The sequence below is a fragment of the Lycorma delicatula genome, chromosome 5 (assembly GCF_047948215.1).
Source record: "Lycorma delicatula isolate Av1 chromosome 5, ASM4794821v1, whole genome shotgun sequence".
Lineage (NCBI taxonomy): Eukaryota > Metazoa > Arthropoda > Insecta > Hemiptera > Fulgoridae > Lycorma > Lycorma delicatula.
Genome location: NC_134459.1, coordinates 49,548,018 through 49,574,475, shown reverse-complemented (window position 1 = coordinate 49,574,475; position 26,458 = coordinate 49,548,018). Strand labels below are relative to the sequence as shown.

Here is a 26,458-nt window from a genome sequence, read left to right as displayed (position 1 = left end):
AATACTCACTGTGTAGTGATCTATCAAAGAAATTTGTGCTGTTTGTTCTAGGGATCAGGGGAAAGGGTCTTCCTTGAATTGAATATTACCTGCAGTACATTTATTGTACTATTTCTTAACAAATAAAGATTTATATTTTTGTTGCGTTACATTATTTTCTATTATAGCCTTGTCACATTGAAAACAATACCTAAGGTATAAAATTTTCAGAGAGAGTATTACTCAGTGTGAAATGATTCATCAATGACCATTTGTTGTACATTTAGTTTGTTGCTATAGCGAACAGGAGAAAGGTCTTACTTGAATAATTGCATATTACCTGTTTTTCAGTGAGTCGCCATGCTGATGTAAATTTTAACTCCATAAAGAGGGAAATCAGTAGCCTTGTTATATTTCCGGTGAACATTGCCACGGGGAAATTTTGTTCTTGAAAATTATGTATGAGTTTTGAAAGTAATTTAACATCAATATCAAGTCGCCTACATCTTGCTGGCAATATAAGATATCAATGCATTGAAAATTATAATTCATGACAGTAGTTAATAGCAACTTGGTAATATGAAAAATAATTTATTAAAACTTATGAAGCAATAAGGATAATGAAGTACAAGTAATAAACAGTTTTTAAAATGTAAGGGTAATAAATATTTGTATTCTCATCATCATAAATAAAAGAGAGTTATGGTCGAGCAGGTAGGAAACTGCAGTGGCGTTAGTGAACTACAAACTTCTATAACAAATTTAAATGAATCCTAATAACTGTTTATAGTATAGCAACTAGCTATCAGTTTAACCGCCATTATTACACACGCGCGCAGACGTACGGACAGTTTTTTCATTTATTATTTATTAAATTGTTAGGTTCAAAGGTACAGAGAGAGAGAGAGAGAGAGAGAGAGAGAGAAAGAAATTTATTTTGCTGCTAGGGTTCTGAACTCATAAAGGCCAAAAAAAAAAAAAAATGAAATTCAGTTGTGTACGAACTGAATAAAAATAAACAAGAATACGCATTTAATATGCAGCTTAAATAATATAAAAATATAAAAATGAATGGTTACAGATGTTATCCCGAATATTGACAAAAACTGGTGGAAAATTATAAATATTTCTTATTTATTTTATAAATTCCTTTTATTGATTAAAAAAAAAAATATATATATTTTAACATTCCTGACGCGGCTTCGTCCGCACTACATGGTTACTTGCGTTTCTAATGGGCTCGCTTCGCTCGCCCTTCCCGTCTAGCTAGAGAACTCTGTCCCTTGGACCCCGTCGTGTTCATTAAATTCATGCTTGTGAGAATAATAATGATAAATAAAAATTAAAATCTGTTCAATTTATAAAAACTGTCAGTATATTGTAATTTCTTCAGAGCAACAGTTTAATCAGTTAAAACAGCAAAAATGTAAAATAAAATTTGATGTTTTTTCTACACCTTAAAATATTAAAATTCAAAACACCCGAAATTTCTTTTTTATTTTTATCTGAAGAAATTTTTACAAGTTCAAATCGAGTGAATATTTCGTTTAGTATAGTCGAAAATGAGGAAAATTTGAAATCATCTTTTGAAATTGTTATACCTTTCTTCACCCCTTTCGAGGTCGAATTTAAAAAATCGAGAAAATCTTTCACATGTTAATTATACACAACAAAATTAAAGTTGATATCTTCATTTATTACAGATAAATTAAAAAAGATAATTGTAAATTTCATTGCTACTCCATTTTTTAATCCTTTAAACTCTGAATTTAAAAAAAATACCTTTTTGGTGTTTTTTACACCGTAAGGTGATGAACGTGTATTTAAATTTTCATCAGTTTATCTTCTCTCTGTGTGTGTATATATATATATATATATATATATATATATATATATATATATATATATATATATTAGTTCCAGCTTCGCCCGTGCCACATGGTTACTTCCATTTCCCATAGCGGTAATCTTTTTATTTTATGTTTATTAGTCAAGTAGGCAGGTGCAGCCAGTAGTCACACATACAGTAACGGTGGCAATGGCTATGTTGGTTGAGCCACAGCACCGTATACTTTCGCACTCCTTAAAAAAATCAGAATACAAAAATTGTTTACTGTAGTCGGAATTAGGAAAATTTACAACCATTGTTCAAAGATTTTTTTACCTTCCCAAAAATTACTCCAAATATAATTAATTCTTTAAAAAATTTGTGAGCTCCAGATATAGACTCCCACAACTTTGTAAATGAAATTGGGCAAGATAAAAATATGCTTACAGTAAACACTAAAAGTAAGTTACTATATGGAGCGATGTACTCAATTTTTTTTTTTATGCCCTGCATTATTAGATCATGCACACACATTCATTCTGGCTTGTACTGTGCTACATGAACATTATTAAAGGTGGAAAGAAAAAGACATCTGCTAAGAAATACAAACATTAAAATGTGATACTTGTTAACAGTTTGGAAACTTTTAATGATGTATTGAGGAAAAGCTGTTAATTTTCAAACTAAAGTACACAAAATTGTGTTATTTTTGTAAAATAACACAATTTTTGACTCCCTAAATTATTTTAATAAACTAAGTGATAAGCAGCTGGTGAAGATTGCTCCTATGAAAATTTAATAATAAATAGCTACTTGTTTTATTGTTGTAGGATAGTTTGTGGAATATCAGTACTGATGTCATAGGTTGTGTTGTTCTTCCGTGAAAGATTTTTCTTGTAAACTTATTGTGTTTTATTTTATATAAATATGTACTCAATGTGGAAAAGTAAATAAGATAATAATGTTTGATTAAAGTAACTGGAATATATTTGTTAATAGAAAAATATATTTTCAAACTCTTCGTTACATTTAAATTATTGTATGTATCTCTGCTCTAATAGTCAGGCCTGTATTTTATATACAGGCCTTTTATATTATCATAATTTTTCTTATCATTTTATTGGTTGTAACCAATTATTTAATTAACTGTTTAACTTACTGTGTATTTATTTATGAAATACAATTTTATTTTTCTGATCATACAATGTTTGTGATCATAGGTCTATGTACGTTTAGTTTTGGATATTTCAGTTTCTACTTTCATACTAATTATGTCAGACAGTTATATTAAAATTGATGTGTTTCTAAAATTGTCGGTAGCTCTTAAAAAATTATAAATCATTTATTTTTAGAATCTTTTTGATTTGATGGGATAGGAACAATAAATAATACAGCATTTATATAAATCCTAAAGTATTTAGAATATAGTGTTCTCTATGAAACTTTAAACATTGGCAATAGTAGCATAATACAGTTACAGGATAATTATTGTAACACAGAAATATAAAATTTCACATTCATAAAAAATAGTTAACAAGTTTTAATAGGGGAATTTGAACATTTTACATTTGTTTCTTATACCTTTTCTTTCTTTTTCCTGTTTAGCCTCCGGTAACTACCGTTTAGATAATTCTTCAGAGGATGATTGAGGATGATATGTATGAGTGTAAATGAATTTTAGTCTTGTACATTCTCAGTTCGACCATTCCTGAGATATGTGGTTAATTGAAACCTAACCACCAAAGAACACCGGTATCCACGATCTAGTATTCAAATCCGTGTAAAAATAACTGGCTTTACTAGGACTTGAACGCTGTAACTCTCAAATTTCCAAATCAGCCGATTTGGGAAGACACGTTAACCACTAGTCCAACCCGGTGGGTTGTTTCTTATACCTGGAAACAGCAAATGTTGATTTTTTTTATGTATACAGTACATCTCCAAAAGCAGCTATCAAAAATTTTCTTGTTTGTTATATAACATTGTGAATTCTGATTCATGTCAGTAGATGTTATACCGTATTATTTTTTCAGTTTCAGTTAATACACTGTTACTATTATATTTGTATTTTTATACATGTGGTGTTTTGAAATTGTTTGAATAACTACAATTCATAATAAAAGTTAACTTCAGTTTCATGTATGCAGTTATCTTTGTGATTGAATTACATAAGTTGTAGTTTTTATTTGTAAGAAAGTGTGATTAATCTTTAAAAGAAGATATTGTATTTATATAACATAAATTTTGTGATGGTGAAAGTATCAGTCAGATTTTCTGGAATTTAACAAATATGATATGAATTTTATATAATATTTGAATGCATTTCAGTTTATTTACCAGACATCAGTGAGAATTAATATACTCATAAATACGTCAAAAATCTTGCACGTGGAACAAAGTATCTCATCAGAAGATTAAAAACAATAAATATATATAACATTTTTACATATTGTTGCTCTGTTAACTTACCAACACAGATTATTTGATTATCTTTTTTTTGGTCACATCATAAGTTATAATTTATTTTTGACTTGCTCAAATATTTTGGAATTTTTGGTGACTTAAATATGTGGTATAAAACTTTTATATCCCTTAATCACATTTTCTGGTTATAAATATTTCATTTCAATTGTAAAAATAATTTTTTTTTAATTTTTACATTTTAACTTTCCCAATTTCACGAATATCTTATTACAATTATTTACACAATTATTATTAAATAATAATTCAAGAAAAAAAATAGCTTTAAAATGGTTATGCTTACATCCAAAACAACTGAAGCTAATTACAAAAGTACTCCAAAAAATTCTATAAGTAGCCCTGCTTATAAGAGCTCTACTTTTGCTGCTTTAAAAGTAAAATAACAAGTAGAAACAAAATGTGAACTACAATGTATGTGAATGGCCTGAGTTTGCGTTGTTAATTTTCAACCTTTGTTGATAACCTTAACATTGAAATTGCAAATACACACATGAATTAAAAAAAAATTGATTTTAATTTTACTTGACCTGAAATTAAAAAAGTCAGATGGTTTTTGGTAAGACAGGAAATTGCATCCGTTTCAACCGGATGGTTTCAGAACACCTGGTATGTTTTACTGAAAAGTATTCTAGAAATTGAAGGATGGAAGCAAAGTAAACTATAAACAGCTTTAGATGTATTTAATAAACTGCTTCCTGTATATTACCGTAGTTTAATAACATTGGATATGATTTTACTACATGTTATTAGCATTTTTTTATTGCCTTACAACTTTAGTAGCTGATGCCACTAGAAATCTATTATAAAAATCTATTATAATGACCTTAAAAACTTAAAACAGTTGCTTACTGGATCAACAAATAAAGTTAAAATTGATTATATACTATTTGATAAGATATTCTAATAGCAGTAATTTTGTGAATCTAGCACACTCACATCAAGTAATATAGTTCTTGCATTTATATTTATCTCTCCAAGAAATTGTGGCTGAATGAATGATAATTCAGTTAGGTATTAGGTAATTCCATTTAGCACACAATTCCAGGTTTTGTTTCTTTAGAAATCCAGCACTTGTTTAATGGTTCCTCTTTACCGGAAGAAAATTATTTTTGTTATTGCATTTAATCTAAACTGGTCAATGCAAATTTTATTCTAAAGAAAAATATTCTGATATCTTATATGGTTATTGAGCAAGATGAGTTTCTGTTTCCTTGACAGATTTTTTAAAATCCTTTTTGGGTGGGGTTGTCTGTCTCCAGTTACTATGGAGGTAGGTATTTCTGTATCAACAGCTACTTTTATTATTAATATTCACTTCTCTCCAGTTTTGGGTTTTGTATAGTTTGATTCGGCTTGGGACATGGTTAAAGTGTTAGAACTTCAGGCAATTAGTACATTCTTGGTATAATCTGGATCTGGTGAAGGAATGGCTACTTGCAGATTGTTTTTGGAAAATCTTGTTTTTTGTTTAGTGCACAATAACCTTTATGGATGAGGTGCATGTCACTTAAAACAAAGCCGCCTGATGTCTCATAAAATACATATATATTCATTACACAAAAACATTAGCCTCTGTACTTATTATTTTTTTTTTTTAATTTCCAGCAACAACCTCTTTACACCCTCATCAAATTTTCCACCTTTTTTTCAAAATTCATTAGATATTAGTTAAATGGCGATCTTAAAGTTTATGTTTGTTGAATGAGTACTATATGAATGTATTCTATTAATTAATTTCATATTCATGTTTGTATTGTATCATTGTACTTAAGTGTAATTGAAAAAAGATATACTAATTTTTCATATTCTTTTTTTCTTCAGGAATTCAGAGCGTCGCAAAGAGAAGTCACGTGACGCAGCACGGTGTCGTAGAAGTCGTGAAACAGAAATATTTACTGATTTGGCACAAGCACTGCCTTTGTCAACTTCCAGTGCAGCACAGCTGGATAAAGCTTCAATTATGCGTTTAGCCATATCATATCTCAGAGTCAGGTCTATACTTCATAAACGTAAGTGGTATAGTTGTATTTGTCATGATTAGTGATATGGAATTTCCGTTTTTAACTTAATTTATCTATGACTTATTTTATCTGGAATGAAGTAACTAGTCTTACTATGTTCACACTACTTATCAATGGTTGTTTAGAGATCCAGTGAAAATGCTCTTAGAGATAGAATAAATATTGAACAGTCAGCTGACAGGGATTGTGAGCTCATACCAGTCAATCATTAAATAGAGCAAAAATTAATAAAGAAAAGTCAAGGTATGTGAAAGTTGTATGAGTTGTTGAAAGCGCTTGAAAAAAGCCATAACATAAATTATTTAAAAAATTAATTAATTTAAACAGTAAAAGCTTTGGTATCCTGATATCCATCCAGTATTGTTATATCCAGAACATTTTAACTGCAATATTTTCAACAAATATTTTTATTCCTACATTTCAAGTGTATCTAACAAAACACACCATTTTATTAAATCGTGTCTGTATCATTTTAACAATTTTAATTTTTCAGAACAAAAAAAAGTAATATTTATTATTTTGGAAAAGTAATATTTTGTCAAAGGAAAAATAATATTGCTTGGTAAAGTAATATAACAGAACTCAATTAAGAATATATAATATAATATATATATATCATTTCTTCATTTTTTATTGAAACAGTATTATTAAATATAATCAAAAGATTCTTCTTAATTGAGTTTTGTTATATTACTTTACCAATCTATTTATACATTATTATCATTATACATAATGCGATATTATGTCTAAGCTGTTTGTGTTAGTAAATGTGATATGCTTTAATTGTTTTGTTTTTTAAATTCATTGATTACAAATTTATGAGAATGACTTAAGATTTTTCCGTAAGAATGCTTGAAGTTACTTTTAAGTAGCTTTTCAATACTTACATAAGCAGTTATATAACAGTTAATTCTTCTTTTCTCTTAGTTAATTGTTCTCTTCTCTGGCACAAAATGGTGCTGAACTATTTTTTTATTAATAAAATTTAAAAAAATAAATACTTTAATTCAATAGTTGACAGGAACACTAGTAAAGTATTTTTAATGAAAATTTATGATTTATATTATTTTAATCAAATTGTTTTTAAAGATGTTACGGGTCTGAAACTTGTCTAAGTTTTCCAAGGTTTATTTCTTAACTTTTCACAGAAATTTTCAGTTAAAGTTACTGCATTTATTATTATTATTATTACTGTGCCTTTTTATAGTTATAGTCTTCAGTTATTAGTACTGCTATAAAATAAAATAATTGATTTTTAGTTGCGGTTTTACAGAATCCTAGTTTTAATAAGTCTAATATCATAATTAAAATGTCATATCTTGTGTGGTCTTGTTAATTTAGGAGATAAATGCAAACATAATATCTGGCAGTATGGTTTGTTCTATACTATTAGTATTATTACTGTCATTAATAATTGCAGTTCTTAAGAGCATTATCAATATTTTCCATTACTGATTGATTACATAAAAATAAAAAGTTACTTATCTGTATGTGAGTAGCATTTGTACAGGCTTTTATATTTATTCTGAAAAACTATATTGTAGTGTAATATGTAAAGCAAGTTGGATAAAACTTGTAAATAACTTGGATAATACTCTTTTTATGTAATTTGTAATGTGAATGAAATCTATAATATAATTGGCCTAAAGACCAGATTGATTATTGTTACTATCACAGCCATCACTGTGGTATTGACCATGATTCACATGGGAGATCAGGATCATTAATTGACTTCTTCAGGAGCTATTTTAAGAATTTTACTGTGATGCTCGTTTCTTTTGGTTATCCTTGTTTTTATTTATGTTTATATTTACTGATAAAGTTATGAATTGTTGACTAGGTTCATAAAATTAATAGTTAATAAAAAATAAATTAAAAACAAATTAATAGTTGTATAATTATTGATTATTAATAGTGACCATCATTGTCAAAAAATATTGTAAATATATAAAACAAATTTGGTCGTAATGTAATTTTATTTGAAAATGTTTTATATTATTTTCATTATTTTTATCTCTCATTTTGTTTGTTTTTAGTTCCTTCAAATGAAGTTGAAAAGAAGGTGCAGAAATTTGAAAGTCCAGTGAGCAATCCAGATCCACTGTATTTGAAGGCACTGGAAGGATTCCTAATAATTGTTTCAGCTGATGGTGATATTGTTTTTTTATCAGAAAATGTGACTGATTATTTAGGTTTATCACAGGTAAATGAGAATTGTTGTTATGTTTAAATGTTATTGTAAATAATCCTTCGTAATCTTATTTTTTAGATTTCTTATTGTTAGTGTAAAATATATTACAGTATGAGAAGAATGCTTGGTTGACTGGTTTTTGGTTCATACACCATAAAATTTTGAAGACAGATAATGGTTTTCTCTTAAGATGCTTGAGCCTGATCTAAGGTAGCTCTTCAATATATGGAGGAAATCCAGTTTGTTGTGCCATTTATTTGAGCCAGTTGATACAAAATCATTTACCAGTAATGCTCCAGGTCTGGGTATAGATAGCTTGATGTAAAGGATTGTGGATTGGAGGGAACTGTTTAGAGCTTCTTTTGTAACTGTTATGTTACATATTATCCCCCTGTGATTAGATTGTCCCAGTCCTGCTATCTCCCCCTTTTTTCTTTAATCCAATTCTCTACAGTAGTGTTCTTCAATTACAGCTAGATGACCATCGGCTGCATTCTGGAATGTTTGCAAACTGTTATTTTTAAGATTGTTATCATGTACTTAGTGTTTATGTAATTTAGTAGGAGCCTATGAATGGAAATTTTGACTACAATCTAGTGTCAATACAAAAACTGGTTTGGGACCAGATGGCTTATTTGGTAAAACTGATTTTTCAGTAGCCTACACATTTCATTTGTGGTCTAATACTACTAATAATGAATGAACCATGTGTTTTGTTTTTGCGTCATTGCCAGAATTCAAATTAATAAACCAATATTATTATTCTTATGCTTAAAAATATTATTTCTTTGAAAATAAACAGTATTTGTGGTTTTGTGGATGTAGTTTAGTTGAAACTGATAAGATAGATGTAAGCAGTTTTACAATAATTTTTACAAAATTAGTATATTTATTGTTAACATTTTGTCAGATTTTTTATTTATTTAATTTTTATAAGCATCCCAATGATAGAGATATATCAGTTGTATTTTTTTTATTAGATTGCCTGTCTAATGAGTTAGGTCAAACAAATTAAAAGAAGAAAAAAATTATTTACTTTCATTTTGATTTATTGATAAGGATAAAATGTGGATAAAATTCTTACCTTTTTTTTTACATCTGTCCTTCTCTTAGTAAAAATAGGTTTTACCTGTTTTCTTGTTAAAGGTTCATTTTATAAAGACTTCTCTTAATTTTTAACTTTTTATATATTTTGTGCAAGGGTCTTCTGGCCTTCTGGTAGTCACTGCAAGAACAATATAAACACCAAGCAGCTACTGCTTTTTTTATTGAAACTTAATTGTTGTGGTGATCTTATGTCCATACTTAGTTTTTTATCTGGGCAGCAGCTGATGTGCCTACGGGTGAAGCCAAACTTTCTGTTCCATTCTTAATCTTTTAAGTATGTAATTTTTTCTACAGATTTTCTCTGTAATATGTTTTTTTTTTTTAATTATTACATAAGTCAGTGATTTTCTATTACAGAAATGTTTTATTGACATATTACACATTAAATTTAGGAGGTTGCAAACATAAGTTACTGAAAGTAATATTATAATTAGTGCTTTAGTATGTAATTATGAAAACAAAACATACTCGGCCTACAAAGTGTACGAGGTACAGTGAACAGAATCTGGGTGAATTTGCTGCTTCATAAAGGCATAACTAGAGAATAGAACAAATGGTAATATTAATGAAGGATGTCATATTCTGCTTGTATTATTGGCAGAAAGGATGTGGTTTATGTTTGTTTATAAATTAATATGTGTGTGTTTTTTTTTTTGTATTTCTCATGGTTGTGAACAGTTGCATTTATTCTTGGTAAAACGTATATCATAAGTGGGGAATTTCTTATTTAATAGTGTCGTTGTCCATTCTGACCACAGTTGTGTCTGTGATTTGTTATAACTATGAATATGGATTGCATCCATTAAAATTTTGCTAGCCTTCTCAGATTTGGCTGTAGAGTTTTTATTGTTTAGTGAGAATTAATGAGTTCTTACTAATATGGTGGTTCAGTTAGCCGCTTAGTTATTCTTGTCACTTATTTTATTCTCATCATGATCAGATAAGGCTTGTACAGCCATCTGTTGATGATGTTCAGTACTTGCGGCCAGCATTAGGTAGAATTAATTACTTATGCAAGTTTTTTTAGTAGTCAATTCATGTTTCACATACATAATTTGTATCTGCAAATTCATTTGTTCATATATAAATGTTTAGATCCTGTATTTTGCGTTATTAATAACTTATAATATTGGGATTTTGTGAAAGTAACATATGCAGGTGTATATCATTTCTTTTTTTAATCTAATAAAACATTATTCTTTTACTGAACTTCAAAAAAGGATGAGGCTTTCAATTCAATCCTTTTTTTCTGTTTGGTTAAGCTTCTTGCTCTTCATTGAACATACTGATTTTTATGATTCTTTTCCTGTTATGGAAATCAATTTCCTCTGATGGTCCTATTATAATTTACTCCATTTTATAGAAGAATTTTTAAATGAAAAAAAAAGACATCTGCTAGTAGACAACATAAAGATATTTTGAAAATTTTATTGTTGTCATTATTGGTTGATGTTGCTTGATTATATTGTATTGTTTGTAATCTGATGTCATTATGGTATTTAAATTGTTTTTGCTTGAAAATTCTCAAAATTTATTATTAAAAAATGCTTAGATAAAATTTATATATATTCATATATTCCAATAACCTTTATAACTTATTCTGGATTGCTTTCTCTTTATTTCCTTTTCTTTATCAACTGCGTGTTTCTTGCCTTTGTATCATTTGTACCAATTTTGTTTTGTAGGCCTATTCATATAGATAAATATAAACCTAGAAAGTGTAAAATAAAGTAACATCTATTAATAAAATAAAAGTGATTTTAAAATGTGTTAAAATGATCTTTCTTTTGTGATTCATTGAGTTTTAACTTGTTGAAGGGAGAACCAAATTAAGGGTTAAATTGATGGTAATTAATTTTAATTGGACACGGACTATTTAAAGAAAGGTAGAGAAACTTTTATTTCACTGTGCTTTTTTAAAATCAGTTTTTTTTTCTTAAAAAAAAAAAAATTATTTTGTTTTGGCACTGGCTATATTTTGTGTTGCAATTATCTGTAACAAGCTCATTTTGTTCAAATTGCTGAGAAAAAAACAGTGACAGATAAAACCTTCAATAACCACAACCTTTATTGTTAGTCATTCATCAGATTAGTAATCTTAAATTTTGTTATACATCACCCCTATTAAAAAATAATAGTCTTTAATAGATAAAAACTATTATTTTTTAAATAATTTCATAAAATATAAAAATAGTTTTTTCTCTGTTATTAAAAAACCAGAATCCATCATTATATAGTATTGGATCCATTCGCTGTATTCCATCTATATTTCATGCATACAATTATAACAGTTTTTTTTTATGTAGTTACAAACTAAAACCATTGCACATTGTTTTAACAATATTTCTATAAGTTTTATGTGTAAAAATGAAATTAATTCTTTTTCCAATGAAATTTTGAATACTAATTCATTCTGTTTACTTATAAGACAAGACTGATAATTATATGAATTATTTTAATCTATTTTTTCTATAAATTTTAAGTGGTATCAGCTGTTATAGTTATTTTAGCTGGTTAGTCACTAAGAAATGCAGTAAAACTCTATTCAGTGGTGTTTAATTGAAATTATGAGTTAAAACTGCTATTCCCTGAGATATTCCAATATTGCAATTTACTGTTATGCCCAAGATCAAAATTTAAAAAGTGGGTAATTAGTTATTTTATATAATCAATTTTTTATTCTCTCTCTCTCTCTCTCCCCTCCTCTCAATCCCCCCCTCTCCCCCCCTCCTCTCCACCCCCCCTCTCTCTCTCTCTCTCTCTGTGTGTGTGTGTGTGTGTGTGTGTGTGTGTGTGTGTGTGTGTGTGTGTGTGTGTGTGTGTGTGTATGTTCCTCTTATACCCTGAAAAATCATTCCATTCATATATTTAGATTAACCTACCTTCTGCATGTTCTGTTAAAAAAAAATACTAACTGCTATGGAGAAAGGATGTGTTCTAATAAACTTTTACAGTTTCTCATACAGCACTTCATTGTATGTGTAAGAAGAGAAGCCGAATTGAATATGGTAAATTTTGTTACCCAAAATATTTACAGTACAGCAACTAAAAATAATTTCAGTTTTTTTAATAAATGGAAAATAAGTGTAGCATTGAAAATTGGTGTATATGTTTATTTAAAACCTTTGTTTTTGAAGTAATTATGAAATCAGATCATAAAATTAAGTTTAACAAAAGGAATAAAATAAGGTGATTGTTTCAGTGTTATATCTTAACTAATCCCAGTGACCAAACAAAAATTAAATTAAGGAAAATTTTGTGATTTTTAAAAAAAGATACATTAGATATTTTTTTATAAACCCTTACTTTTGGAGATATTAGAAAAACCTTTATTATCTTTTCCCCACCCCTAATAAATTGGCCTTTTTTATCATTAAGTAGACTCATTAACTCGTAAAAGAGTAATTAAATAAGAACACTTATGCCAATTTTCAGTTCACCATTTTTTTTTTTTTTTTTTTACTAAAAAATAGGTAAATTTCAGCTTTATATGACTTTGTCATACATCCCTTTGCTACATTCGTAGTAAATATAGCACAATACTTTGTGAACATAGTATTGTATTGAAGTGTACTATCAAAATACTTATTCTATTACCATTCTGCTTGTTGTATCTGAATCTCCTTTGAGTGACGATTATTGAGTATTGTTATTGTTTTCTTGTCATTTTTTTATTATTTGTATTTCTGTCTGTTTTACATCTAAATATTAGATTAAATTAATATTTCTTTACCCAAAAATCGTGAAAAATTAACTGTAAAATCAGTTGAAAAAGTGTATTCACATTTTTTTATGGTGTAGTGAAAATCGTTTTCATTTCATGATTTGATTACAGATGGAACTGATGGGACAGAGTATATATGAAGTCAGCCATCCTTGTGATCATAGTGAAGTTAAAGAGGTCCTTGCTGGTAAAGATACAGAGTCTTTGCAGCAGTCTTTCTTTCTCCGTATTAAATGCACATTGACCAGCAAAGGACGCAATGTTAACCTCAAATCTGCCACGTACAAAGTCAGTACTAAAATGTAACCTTTCAAGAAATATTTTTTAATTTGTAAAATCAGTTTACAAAATATGTTGTTAAGCAAACCTTAACTGACCTTGAAACATTCTTTTGCTTATTACTTTTCTGTAAATTGAAATAATTACTAATAGATTTTTTTGAGAGTTGTTATCTCATAAGCCTTTGTAACAAATAAACTTCAAAGTATTACATGTTTGCTTGAATTTTTACTTTGTTGTTGATGGGTACAAGTATGTTTGAGCACTTCTAAATTATATTTTGTAACTTTTACTGCCTTCATTAGTTTGGTTATGTTACCCTAAAATTAATTTATAGGTTATAAAAATAAATTACAAAATGTATTTGCTTATGTTGTGTATTTGGGTTCAGGTAATTTTTTTCATTTATTTTAAGCAAAATACTTTTCATTTAAAAAATAAATGTCTATACAATTTTTGTCTGTAAATTCTTTTGCCATTGTCATTACTTGGTATTGGATTATTTAGCATAATAATGTTTGCTTTGATGTCATTCTATTATGAAAAGTATTAGTTCTTCAAAGAGAGTTAGTTGGTAAACTTAGGTTTAAAAAATACATACGTCTGCATTCCAGTGAACCATAGTTCATCTTGAATCATTTTTCTGCTTTTCATTTTCTTACTTTTGTTAATACATATGTTTCTATATATATTGTGAATTGAAAGTTATGGTATCAGTAAATTATGACCTCAAATATTCACTAACATTCATGTTTTATTGCCTCATTGGGATCAACTCATGTCCAGTTTATTATTTACCTGGTGGTATCATATTTATTTTGTGTTTAATATTTTTTGAAAAGAAAAATTATACCTAACTTTGGATTAATGAATTGGGGTTTTTGTATGGTACAGATTGATATTAAAGTGGTTAATGATTTTCTGTCAGTCAGTAGTAGTGACTATATCAGAAAGAACTTTGATTTCATGTAGTTGGCCTGAATAAATAAACTTGTTTTTATCTTTATATGATAAACTAATTGTGTATATTGCATTAATTATTATTCTTATTTTATATTTACCATTGAACATTTTTATTGTTTTTAATTAATTGGTATATTTATAATTATGACATCTGTCAATATTATTAATATATTTTTATTTTACAATTATGTAAACTTATTTTTGTTATAATGAAATCAATATATCTGATTGTTTTATAATACTATACTCTCCTTTTTTCATTGGAAATTCCTGTCCAGACTAGTTTGTTAAAGTACAGGGTGTACTTCCTACATAAGGGATCTAGTCTGTGACATTTTTCTTTCCAATTATAAGTGACTCCTAGTGAATCACCTATAGTATAAATCAAAAACAAATTTGTTACTCAAAATAAAAAAAAAGAATACCAAGCAGTCTCATTTTCTACCTCCTAAAATGAACATTAATTGTAAAAAATGCTGATAGAGTTCCACTTTTCTAAATTAAAATATTAAAGTGGTTTCACCAAGTCCTCTTAACACTTTGAATTTTTTTAATATAAAACCAGACTCTTTGGGAATATAATAGAAAATGTGATGGTTTGTAACAGATTTACAGCTGCTGCTCAACAAGTAAGTCTTTGAGAAGTTGGTATTTGGTGATGAAATATCAGGAGGCAACTCCCCATGAGTACTTGGTAAAGGTTTTTAGTGAAAGACAAGAATTTGTAGTTTGTATGGTAATTTCTCTGCCTACATCTTTAAATAATTTTGTTTAAAAGACATTGACTATTGTATAAAGTTATAACTACTTCTTGGTAGTCATGATGGAAGTTTATTTGCTTAATGATGATTTGTTATGATGTTTCCCTCATAACAGTATTTATTTATTTCATAAAGCATTTAGCCAATTAAAAAAGACTTTTTTTGATGATGTTGATGTGATGGAAACGTTTCCAGGCCTTTGCTGTGGGTCAACAATTCCACTTTTAATTAATGCTAGTGCTGTACCTAAGATACCTAATTTAATTAACTAATTATGTTACATCCAGAGAATTAAAATAATGATTATTTTTATGGAATAAAATAAATATATTATCTGGAATAAAAAAAAATTTAAGTAATACACCATGATTAATGTTAATCAAATTTATCTCCGAAATAATGAGAAGCAAGTATTATGGTCAGTCAGTTGTATTATTTACTGTTTTGCTGTAAATTAATAAATTTATGTTCTATTTACACATGTTATGAGATTGAAAAAACTTGGAATTCTGATTTTATTGTTTTTCAAGAAAGGTATAACTCGGTTAATTTGATATTGCCTGTTAGCAAACATATTTTATTGTAATTTGTAATTAGTTAGATGCTTAAAGCATTCAGTACTAAGGCGAAGGCATTTATTTTTGTCAAGGTTAAAAATTAAACACTTGGAAACATATTAACATATTATTAAAATTTTATTTTAAAATATTATATTAAATATATGTATTATCATACTTTGAATACGATAGTGAGATTAATAAAATTAATGCATAATCATTCTAGTAAGAAAATATTCTAAGCTTAGTAGCATTGAGTACCTTGGCTTTTTAATGTTAGTTGTGATAATTGGAATCACAGTTTGTGATGCAGTCATTTAGTTCTTACTTGCCTATGTATTTTCATCAAACCTACCCTCTCAGTCAAGATATACTGCAATTTGCTGATTTTCTATCATTTCATATTAAACTTACTTATTGTGTTGGTGTTGTAGGTTATCCATTGTACTGGACATGTTATCGGTTGTGATGATACAGAAGATGTTTGTAATAATGTGACTAAAAAGGAGAAAGATGAAGTGAATACAATAACTTGTTCACAACACTGTTTGGTTGCTATCGCCGAACCTATACCTCACCCTGTCAATATTGAAATACCATTGGGTCATCATACTTTTCTCAGTAAACACACACTCGATATGAAATTTTCGTATGCGGATGAAAAGTATGTTTACTAAGTTTAATCATTTTATTATTAAAATATTTTGTTATCTTTAATCATTTTATTTTGTAATATTTTTTACTCCATTAGGTTTCAGTGATTTGTCCAATTTATTGTCTGCAATAAAATTTTTCCAAATCTCCACGGCACAACGGTAGCATCTTGGCCTTTCATCCAGATGTCCTGGGTTCGAATCCCATTAGCATATTTTCATATGTTCCATATGTTTCATTTTGCATTTCTGTACACAAGCTTTCAGCTTTTCATGGTGAATCGAACATAAAAGAAAAATTTCAGTTTTTTATTCTGGAAAACAATTTAAATTTGTTTATAATTGATGAAAACTTCCTCTGAATAGGAAAACCATGTCAGAGATTAAATGGCCTTCTGGTGTGCTATTAATATTCTCATAACTGTCCATAGAAACATATACTAAAAATATATTAAAAAAGTATGACTGATTCTAAAAGTTTCAGTCGGTACACTATTTGGAGTAGGTCATTCTATGAGGTAAACTTTAAAGTTTATGAATTATTATTTTGTTTTCTTGAAAATTTGGTCCTCTAAATTATTAAATGGTTCTCTTTATCACTTATTTAATTTTTTTACAATTTTGCATGCATGATGTTTGTGGAAGAATTGGTTTAAGTTTATATTTTTTCCATGAACAATACAATTAAAAATTATAGTAGAAACTGTAGAATAAACCTGTTACTGAATACATGAATAGAATCATATACCACATTCTGTATGTACCGTAAACTTTAAGCTTATAGTATTTTACTATTAAAAAAAAATTGTAGTATCTTATATATTTAATGTATGAGGTATGTTAAACAGCATTCCATAACCTTCCCCCAGAATTGATATATTTGTCATAATGGAAATAATTTCTGAATTTACTCTTTATAAAATGCTGTCACATGTTATGACAAATGATGTTACACATCAGTCTTTTGACGAAGTCATCATCAATATAATACTGAAAAAAGTTTAGAATCACTTTAAATGTAAAGACAAGAAAGTATTTTGTGTTAAGTTGATAGTATATAGTATTTTGTGTTAGGTTGTAGGAAGATGATCAATTTGCTCCCAGCCAAATGATGTATGAGATGTTAGGTCTGTGCTGCAGCATGTGGCCGAGGTCAGTTGTGAAGATTTCTTCTGGAATTTTTAATGACCTGTCACAGTTTTATAAAGAACAGTTCACATTTTTAGAAAGTAATTAAGAAATTAGAAGAAAAAATGTGGTCTTTTGAATTTTTTGTTTATAAACTGTACCAAATTGTTAATGGCAGATGGCCATGCATTCAGTGTCTTATCATGAGCATTTTTTGTTCTTTGTTAAACTAATAGATCTGTTTTTCACATTTCATCTCTCATTGCATTTTCATCATAATTTGACTAATCTGCCTATGAATATCAGTGGTTCTGTATTTCTTCCATTAAAACATCAGGTAACAGACTACATTTCATGGGGGTGAACCCTTAATTTAAAACATGCAAAATAAACAGTAAATAAAAACTGGTTCCTACATCTGAAGAAACTCAACATGCATACACAAAGATAACTTTTAAGTCACAAAATTTGTACAGTACTTTCTGAATGTGCCTAATAAAAGTCAACCCAGATATAGTAGATTTTAAATGGAATAAATCTCATTTTCCTTTCTTTTTTAAAGCGTTTATTGTTGTAATATTAATCGAGCCACAAAAAATCCTATTGTCAAGCATTTTTTATAGTGCTTTATTATGATATGTGAAAATGTGTTTTTTAAAATGATTTATTAAAATGAAGATTTTATTGAAGTTAATGAAATGCTGTACTATATTTATTTCTAAATAGTGCTAGGTTATTTTTTCAATTGCCTATTAGTTCCTAAGAATGTTTAAGATCATGAGATTCTAGTTCAGTGTAATGTCACTTGATTGACGTTAGAAATTCATTAAATTTAAAATTAAAAAGATTCATTAGTATTGTTTAAGATTTTAGATGCTGTTATCATTTTCAGAAATATGTGATTATTTTTTTTTTTTAATACAAATGCATTATGAAACAAAGATTGAATTAATTATATCATTTTTATTTTTTATGTATAATATGATTAATTTAAAAAAAAACTAAAACATGTTAATAAATTTTAGCATTTTTTTCCTTTATGACTAGTTTTTTTTTTTTTCAATGAATTATTTTTATAAGCCTAATGTTTCATTAAATACCTGGTTTTGTGCTTCACAGTGTTTAAGTAGATTAACCATGATTGGCAAAGTACAACTGTAATAATTTTTAAGGTAGGTGTCCACATGGGATAATTTTACTCTTGAGTTGAGATTAAGTAGTTTAGTTCTTCTGCATCTGAAGCAAACTTTTTATGCACGGTTTATTTCTAAGAGCACTTGGAAGTTTCTTATGATTTTTTTTTATAGTTTCTTATATGTAACTTAGAATTGTGTCTGCCCAAAAAGTTATTTTATTTTATGTTTTTTTTTTTTGAGAGTATTGTGGCTCGGTGTGATGTCATCAATATAGTCTTCTCTTGACAACAAAGAACATTTACTTATTCTTCTTGCAGTTAGATATAGTGTTAAAAAAAGAGCTATAAAACGTTTTTGTTCATCGTGTGAGAAAGAGGATTAAGAGTATGGAATGTATATTGATTTTCTTAGGAAACTCTTATTATAAGATTAATTACTTCATAAAACAGCATGCTTAAAGAATGTAGTTTAGAACATCAGAAAAGTCTTATGGAACTGCTATTTTTAATATTTCATGAAGCTTTTTGTCACTAAGATTTTTCTCTTTTTTTTTGACAAATTTGAAAGAAGTAGCAGGTTAATATTTCAATTCTTTACATTTATAGTAGTAATCTAATAATTCTGTATCATCATTCATATCATATCACAGAACGCATGCCTCTCTAAACATCTGATTAATTGTATTTTTTCACACAACAGTGTGATATGCGATTACATTTATTTTCAATGAAAATTTGAATAACTTTGAATCAGGATCTTTTTGAACATGCATATTTCTTCAAAGAAAAACAATTAACTACAAAATTTATTAACATTTTTACTAAAAAAAAGTTTTTTTTGTCTTCAGTCATCTGACTGGTTTGATGCAGCTCTCCAAGATTCCATATCTAGTGCTAGTCGTTTCATTTCGGTATACCCCCTAAAAAAAAAAGAAGAAAATTATTTTGATTTTAATTAATTTTGTATTAAAATTACTTTATCATTATCTAGATAAGTGGCACCATTCTAGACATCAACTTTCCATTACTTATCACTGGTGTTGCTGTGCAGACACGTGTTTTTCATTTCACAAGTTAGTTTTTAAACCTGGCTAAGACTATTCTCTGATCAGAGGCAGCTTCTTGAGAGGTTGATCATCTTTTCTCTTCCCTCCCATTTTTTTTAACTTTTATTAACCACCAAGCAGCCGTTATTTATTGGAGCTCAGTGAAAGGATGACCCTCTTTTTTGTATCTAACTGTCCAAGTTATTTCTTATCTAGGTATTGCATAGACCCATATAAGCAGCTGAAATTCCTTCTGGAGAAAGCCATATCTTCCATTCCTCAAAAAGTATAATGTAATCTAAGATTTTCAAAGTTCTTCTGAACTTTAAAGTTTTTTTAAAATTATTTAAAGACATTGTTAAGAAATTAATGAACAATTGAAAGAAGTAGAATGATCATTTCTGTTTAAAGTTTTAGATTGGTATACTGATCTAGTTAAGTATTAAGACATATGATATATGTGTAAAGAAATGTAATTTGTACTGTTTTATGAGACCACTGGTATGAGACCATACAATCCTGTTAGTAGCTACCAGTATTCTGAATTGTCAGATTCCCTTTCACATTATTATAAGTCGTGTAGGATATCCACAATAATAGTCAATGTTCTGGACAATTCTGTTAGAAAACCCTGTTATTTTCTATTCATTCAAGTCATGTCTCTGGTACAGATTGTTCTTAAGAGTAATACTCACATATTATATATAACCTTGCTTTATACAGTAAAAGCACAAGTTATAAGTTTATTGAAATATTATAAGACCTGAGATTCTAAGAAATGTGGGTCTTAATCTAATTTGGAAGTTAGTTGCAGTAAGTAAATAATTTTTGGTGATGTAACATGACAGTAGTCTGTCCTAAAAATGGCATAGTCATTCCCAAGCATAAAGAGTATCCCTTACCAGGATTATTAGGATATTTAGGAATAAATTCACTTCTCATTGGTTTTTTCAATCTACTTTATGTATTTTCGCATGTATGCATGTAAAGAACACCAAAGTGCCCTAAGAGGTATACCTTCTCTCAGTTTATAACAGTGATTGAATGTTAAATTAGCAGTATTTGTTTGTCATATGTTTCATATCAGATACTGGGACTATATACTATCACTCATTAGGGATTACCTTTTATTATATAAATGGGCATGCCCTTATACTTTTGACTTTCAACACACTACAGACATTTTATTCCTGAAACTTGACCAGAATGTTTTAACTAGTAATCAGTTTACTTCTTTTCAGTAGTAAGTGACCATTAAGAAGGAACACCCCTCTATGGCTCTTTAGAAAATGATTTGTAAAAAATCAGTGTTTTGTTAATTGAGATACAACGTTGAAATTTGACTGGAATATCTTTTCCATAGAATTTTTTTGTCTTTATGGAATAACATTATTTGTCAGCTTTTGATCCATTATAACCGGTTTAATCTCTTGAATACTTGAAATCAATATACTAGCATATATGCCAAGGCTTCAGAACTCAGTTAAACTCTCTTAAGTATTCAGTAGTTTTTCAGAGAAAACATAAGTAGGTAGTATTACTTTAATAATAGTAATGATGATGATGATGATGATGATAATATTATAATATAGTAATGTAATTAATATACCCAAATTCTTCACCTGAAATTTATTTATATGGTGGTTGTTTTTAATAAATTTTATTAGTATTAGTACAAGGAGATTTATTGTTGAGGGTAAATCAAAATAGGATATATTGATTATTAGTGAACACCACACTTCCAGTACCTATGGTGAGGAATAAAGCCATCATGTGTAGTATTGATTCTCCTGTATTGCATTGGAATTTGCAAATTGGTATGCAGCAGTATATTCAGCTCAGTAAAAATGGCATCAGAAAACCACTCCATTCCATCTGCTGTAGTGACATCAGAGTACATCTTATTCTTAATAAAGATATGCCATATATAGGAGTGATGTTTGTTTCATGATATGTTGTTTGTAACTGTTCAAAATTTGATATTTAGATATTATTATTTTGTTATTTAGATATTATTTTTTTGTTATCAAAAGTAAAATAAGCCTTGTTTTAAGGTGGAACTAATTAATAGCTGTTATGATCTCAATAATGTTTATTTGATCACATTGTAAATCTAATGGTTTAAAAAATGTTTAGTGCTTTAAGAATTTTAGTCACTAGCAGATTCTTTTTTGTAAAGTTATTTTATTACATTTTATTTGGACACTCCCCTGGGCTGTTATATTTTATTGTGGATCCGGCCCAGGGAAGAGGAGGAGGAAAAAAGGAGCAGATTATTAATTTCCATAGCAATCTGTGTTTAAAAATAAAATGTTAGAATATTTTATAGTCTTTTTTTTCCATCAGTGCATACATTACAAAGTGTTGTATCTTATTATGCAAATTGAATAATACCTAATTTCTATAATGAAAATGCATTCATTATGATTGTTTTTGGATTTTAGCTTCTAAAAATAAAAATTTCTAACTTATTCTTCCCATTTCTGAGCTGTGATTTTGTCTTTTTTTGTGTCTTTCATCATATGCAGTTTTCAATAATTAGGAACTTGCTAGTTCTGGATTTTATTAGCTTGTATGGAAGAAAAAAAATTGTTATAATCTCTGGAAGTTTGAAAACAACATCTTAAATTCAGAAAATTTATATATCATATTTTTGTTCATGTAGGACATGCCCATAGTTTTTAGATGTGTAATTTTTATTTTTAAAAATCTTTACTTTTTAATTGATTTTTATTTATTTTGCTTGTAATTATAGAGATACAAAAACACATTTTTTTTGTTAAGGTTTATAAAGTTCATTAAAATTTTATGGTGGTACAATGTGCTGTAAATGCTTTAAAAAAGAAAAATATTATGTCGTAGATAGCATAGTTTGTAAAAAAACGCATAAAGCTTTTAGGAACATGATGTGTTGCAGAAGCTGTCTACAGAATGTTTTATAATTCTAAAAGAGCTGAAGGACATTGATTAATTCTAATACAAATATATTATCCATCCATCCTTTTAATGGCATCAATAATTTTATAATTGGATCATTAATTTCTTACTCATTGGAAGAGTTGCCTGTTGAAAAAATACAGATTTCTGATTAGTATTTCCTATCGGAAATCTTTTTTAAGCTGATGTGGCTTTAAATGTGAGTAATTAGTTTCTCCTTGTAATTATCTGGCAGCCAGTGGAATTTTGTGATGCATTTCCTTATCGATGAACAATCTACACCTTTTCATGTAATGATTTATTCATCCTCAGCATGTTTGAAGTATGCATCTGATATTTGCAGTTATTTTGAAATTTGTACATCCTTTGTATGATCATAGATACAGTAAATCCTTGCTCATGTCTATCTTGACTGTTGGATGATAAAAATTCTTCTACTGTAGAAATTTCTGTATTATGTAGTAAAATGCCCTTGTGTTTTTTTTTTTTTTATTATTAATTTAGTGGGTTTTTCTTTCCGCAGTCTTAATACATAATTTTAAAATGTCACATTTACAATCTGAAGCATAGCTACAGGTATCTTCAGTTTTGAATTAACTTTTTCTTCAATTTTAAACATGTATAAACATTTCATAATATTTATTTTAAACAAAAAATTTAACCTAGTTTTCCCTTTTAAAACATAACTTATATTGACATTTTATTATCGACTATATAAAGGTACAAAAAGTCTACTGAATCAGTTTTCAATTGTGCACTTCGTTTTTAATATCCAGCATTATTCTTACCTACTAAATGTATGAATGATTTACTTATACGTTTAATATGTTGTTATATTTTTAATTTTGTTTGTTCTCATTTACTGTAACTCACAAGATTTACACATATTGTTTTGATTTATAGTTAATAAAGTTACTAATATGAGAGAGTTTGTACGTACAAGTATATATTTTAATTTTTAGTTAGTTCAAACAGCATATTATGTAAATGAACCATCAAAAAGATAAATAAAATACAAAACTCTTTATATGAGAAATGTCTTTTGGTTTTTAGATCATATTCAGTATAATAATAACTTTTTTATGAAGCTTCAGAGTTCATAATTAACATTAAAAAAAATATATAGATACATAGTTATGATTTTAATTATTAATGCAGAAATAATAATAATAATAATAATATTTAATGGGAAAAAATTAATTAAAAAATAATTTTTTTTCATCTGATCATATAAGTTCATAATCAGATGCGCTTCATTTAATTTTAAAATATCATTGTTGAATGAATAAATAAACGTAATACATAACTACAGTTCTGTGTAAACAACAATATATATACACTGTTGTTTACACAGCACTATATTACAGTGCATTACAGTATATATATTTTTTTAATTTTTACAGAATGGGGGAGTTTCTTGGTTATGAACCTGATGATCTTGTTGGTAAATCAGTGTTTGAATTTCATCATGCATTAGATAGCCAGGCTGTTGATAAAGCATTCAAATGTTGTAAGTACTATTATATTAATAGTAAGTTATGACCATTTTGTAATTTATTTTACACTACTGCTTGTTGAGATAGTGTTTGTCATATTATATAGGGTGGAAAATAGCCATTTATTTCAGAACAGTGTTGTGTTGTATAATTTTGTAAGGTTGATTTTTAAGGTAAATTAAAAAAAAATGAATAAATTCATCAAATAAAGGATAAGTTTACAATAATCTGTATGCCCATTAATTAATTATTGTTTCATTGTGCATTAAATAATTTCTTTCTTTACACACATGTTATTCTGAAGAACATAAATATACTGTTCATAATAAATTGGAGACAGTGAAAATAGTGGTCATTATTATATATTCATCCTTTAATAAATGAATTTATCTATTTATTTTTATAAATTTTAAGAGGATTGACTTGGTTATGGCCTGCTAAGAAATGTAGATAGTATTCAGTGAAGCCATACCTACTCCTCCCAGTGTCTGTTAAAATTTGATATTCTATAAGGGACCAGTTAATTAAAAGTGCTTCAGTTACTGGCATTCTATCTTTACTTCATGCCCTTCGATTACTCCCTGAGAAGTTCCAGGAGTAATAAGGCTGTAAGGATGCAGTTTATCCAAGATGCTGTCTTAGCCAGGATTGTTTATTTCATTATTGTACCCTTTATTAAATTTACATATATGATTTTTTTTAAGTTACATATAAGCTTCATTTGTGAAACATAACTTATCAGTTATGTAAAGCCTAGACGTTATGATGACATGTATAAGGCTTTATTTTTCATTTTTTGTTTTCTGTTAGATTTTTATTTTAGGATAAAATATGTACTTCAGACAGTGTGCATTGAGTGAGATGAAATATTTCTTATATTGTTATTTTAAGTGCCCTTTGGATACCACATATATTTTTTGTTGAATCACATATGAATTTGTTGGACATTTGTGATCTAATGTGAAATAAAAAATAGAACATATTAAACGATAAGATATTAAAGTATTGTTTTTATTTTTGTAATTGTACGCTCAGATGAAGAGATGTTTTACCTTATACTGGCATACATTTAGTGTTAAATTTCTGTTTTAATAGGATTAGTAAATCATGTTTATGTTTTTCATTGATCTTATCTTATAAAATTTACAGTGTGTGCATAAAAATTAATGCTATTTATTTCTACCATCAATCTTTTGTTATTGTATTTGAAATATTTTATTATTGTAATGTAATTTTTCATGATGGATAACACTGAGGAATTTGTAACAAATTTTTAAAATGCTGCCAGTTCAGTATGTCTTATATTATTATTATATGTCTTATAATATATTTATTTTCTTTGGTGTGTACATCTTATTAAAACGGTCATTAAATCTGTACTGTTTCACCGACTGTTAAACATATACAAATACGCAGAGAAAATGAGGTGCAGAAAGTTGCTGTAATCCAGGCATGAAAGTCAGTAATGCCTCCTACATAAAGAAATAATATCTTTCTTATTGCAATTTAATTTCATAGCATTATTTAAAATTAAAATAAAAAAAGAATATTCTTTATAAAGAGTAGATACTAATGGCAGCTTAACTAGATTTTGGTATTCTACCATCATCAGAGGTAGTATTTCAAAATTTACATTAAAAGTTAAAAACATATATAATATTTGAGATATGTGTACAACATTCTAATTTATCATGTAGTTAATTTAATAAAAAAATTAACTACTATAAAATGAAATAGAGAGCTAAGGCAATGGACTCTCATAGCTACTATTCAACTCTGTTCTGGAAATGGTAATAAGGGAATGGCTTAAAAAATGCCCTCAAAAATAAAAATAGATCAAAACAACTGTCTTTGTTTCACCGATGACTTGGCACTGCTAGCAATTAACATCAACAAAGCTAAAACACAGATATTAGATCTTCAAAAAAAATTGCATTTAAAATTACAAATTGCAAATAAAACCGATCATTGATAATTTGAGTTAGAACCCATTAGTAATACCATGCATAAGAAGAGATTAAGATTCTTTGGACACATCATGAGGATGCAAGATTCAAGACTTCTGAAATAGTTTGTACAGTACAATCTCAACTTGAAAAACCCCTAGATAAGATGCAGATGGATCAGAGAAATAGAGATGATCTGAAGGAAATTGGCCTTCATCAGAAGACA

The 26,458-nt window shown here is 27.7% G+C and overlaps 1 protein-coding gene and 1 long non-coding RNA gene across 2 annotated transcripts in view; one reads left to right on the top strand and one right to left on the bottom strand.

Moving 5' to 3' along the window:
- Nucleotides 1–26,458, top strand: part of sima (HIF-1 transcription factor component sima) — a 238,648-nt gene that overhangs the window by 108,750 nt on the left and 103,440 nt on the right. The window contains exons 2-6 of the mRNA XM_075366071.1: nucleotides 6,110–6,297; nucleotides 8,346–8,512; nucleotides 13,443–13,619; nucleotides 16,326–16,555; nucleotides 24,194–24,300. Coding sequence (XP_075222186.1) covers nucleotides 6,110–6,297; nucleotides 8,346–8,512; nucleotides 13,443–13,619; nucleotides 16,326–16,555; nucleotides 24,194–24,300 — 869 coding nt within the window. The remainder of the gene's footprint in view (nucleotides 1–6,109; nucleotides 6,298–8,345; nucleotides 8,513–13,442; nucleotides 13,620–16,325; nucleotides 16,556–24,193; nucleotides 24,301–26,458) is intronic.
- Nucleotides 19,606–26,458, bottom strand: part of LOC142324928 (uncharacterized) — a 39,159-nt gene continuing 32,306 nt past the window's right edge. Inside the window, exon 3 of the long non-coding RNA XR_012756442.1 lies at nucleotides 19,606–19,727. This is a non-coding gene — a long non-coding RNA (uncharacterized LOC142324928). The remainder of the gene's footprint in view (nucleotides 19,728–26,458) is intronic.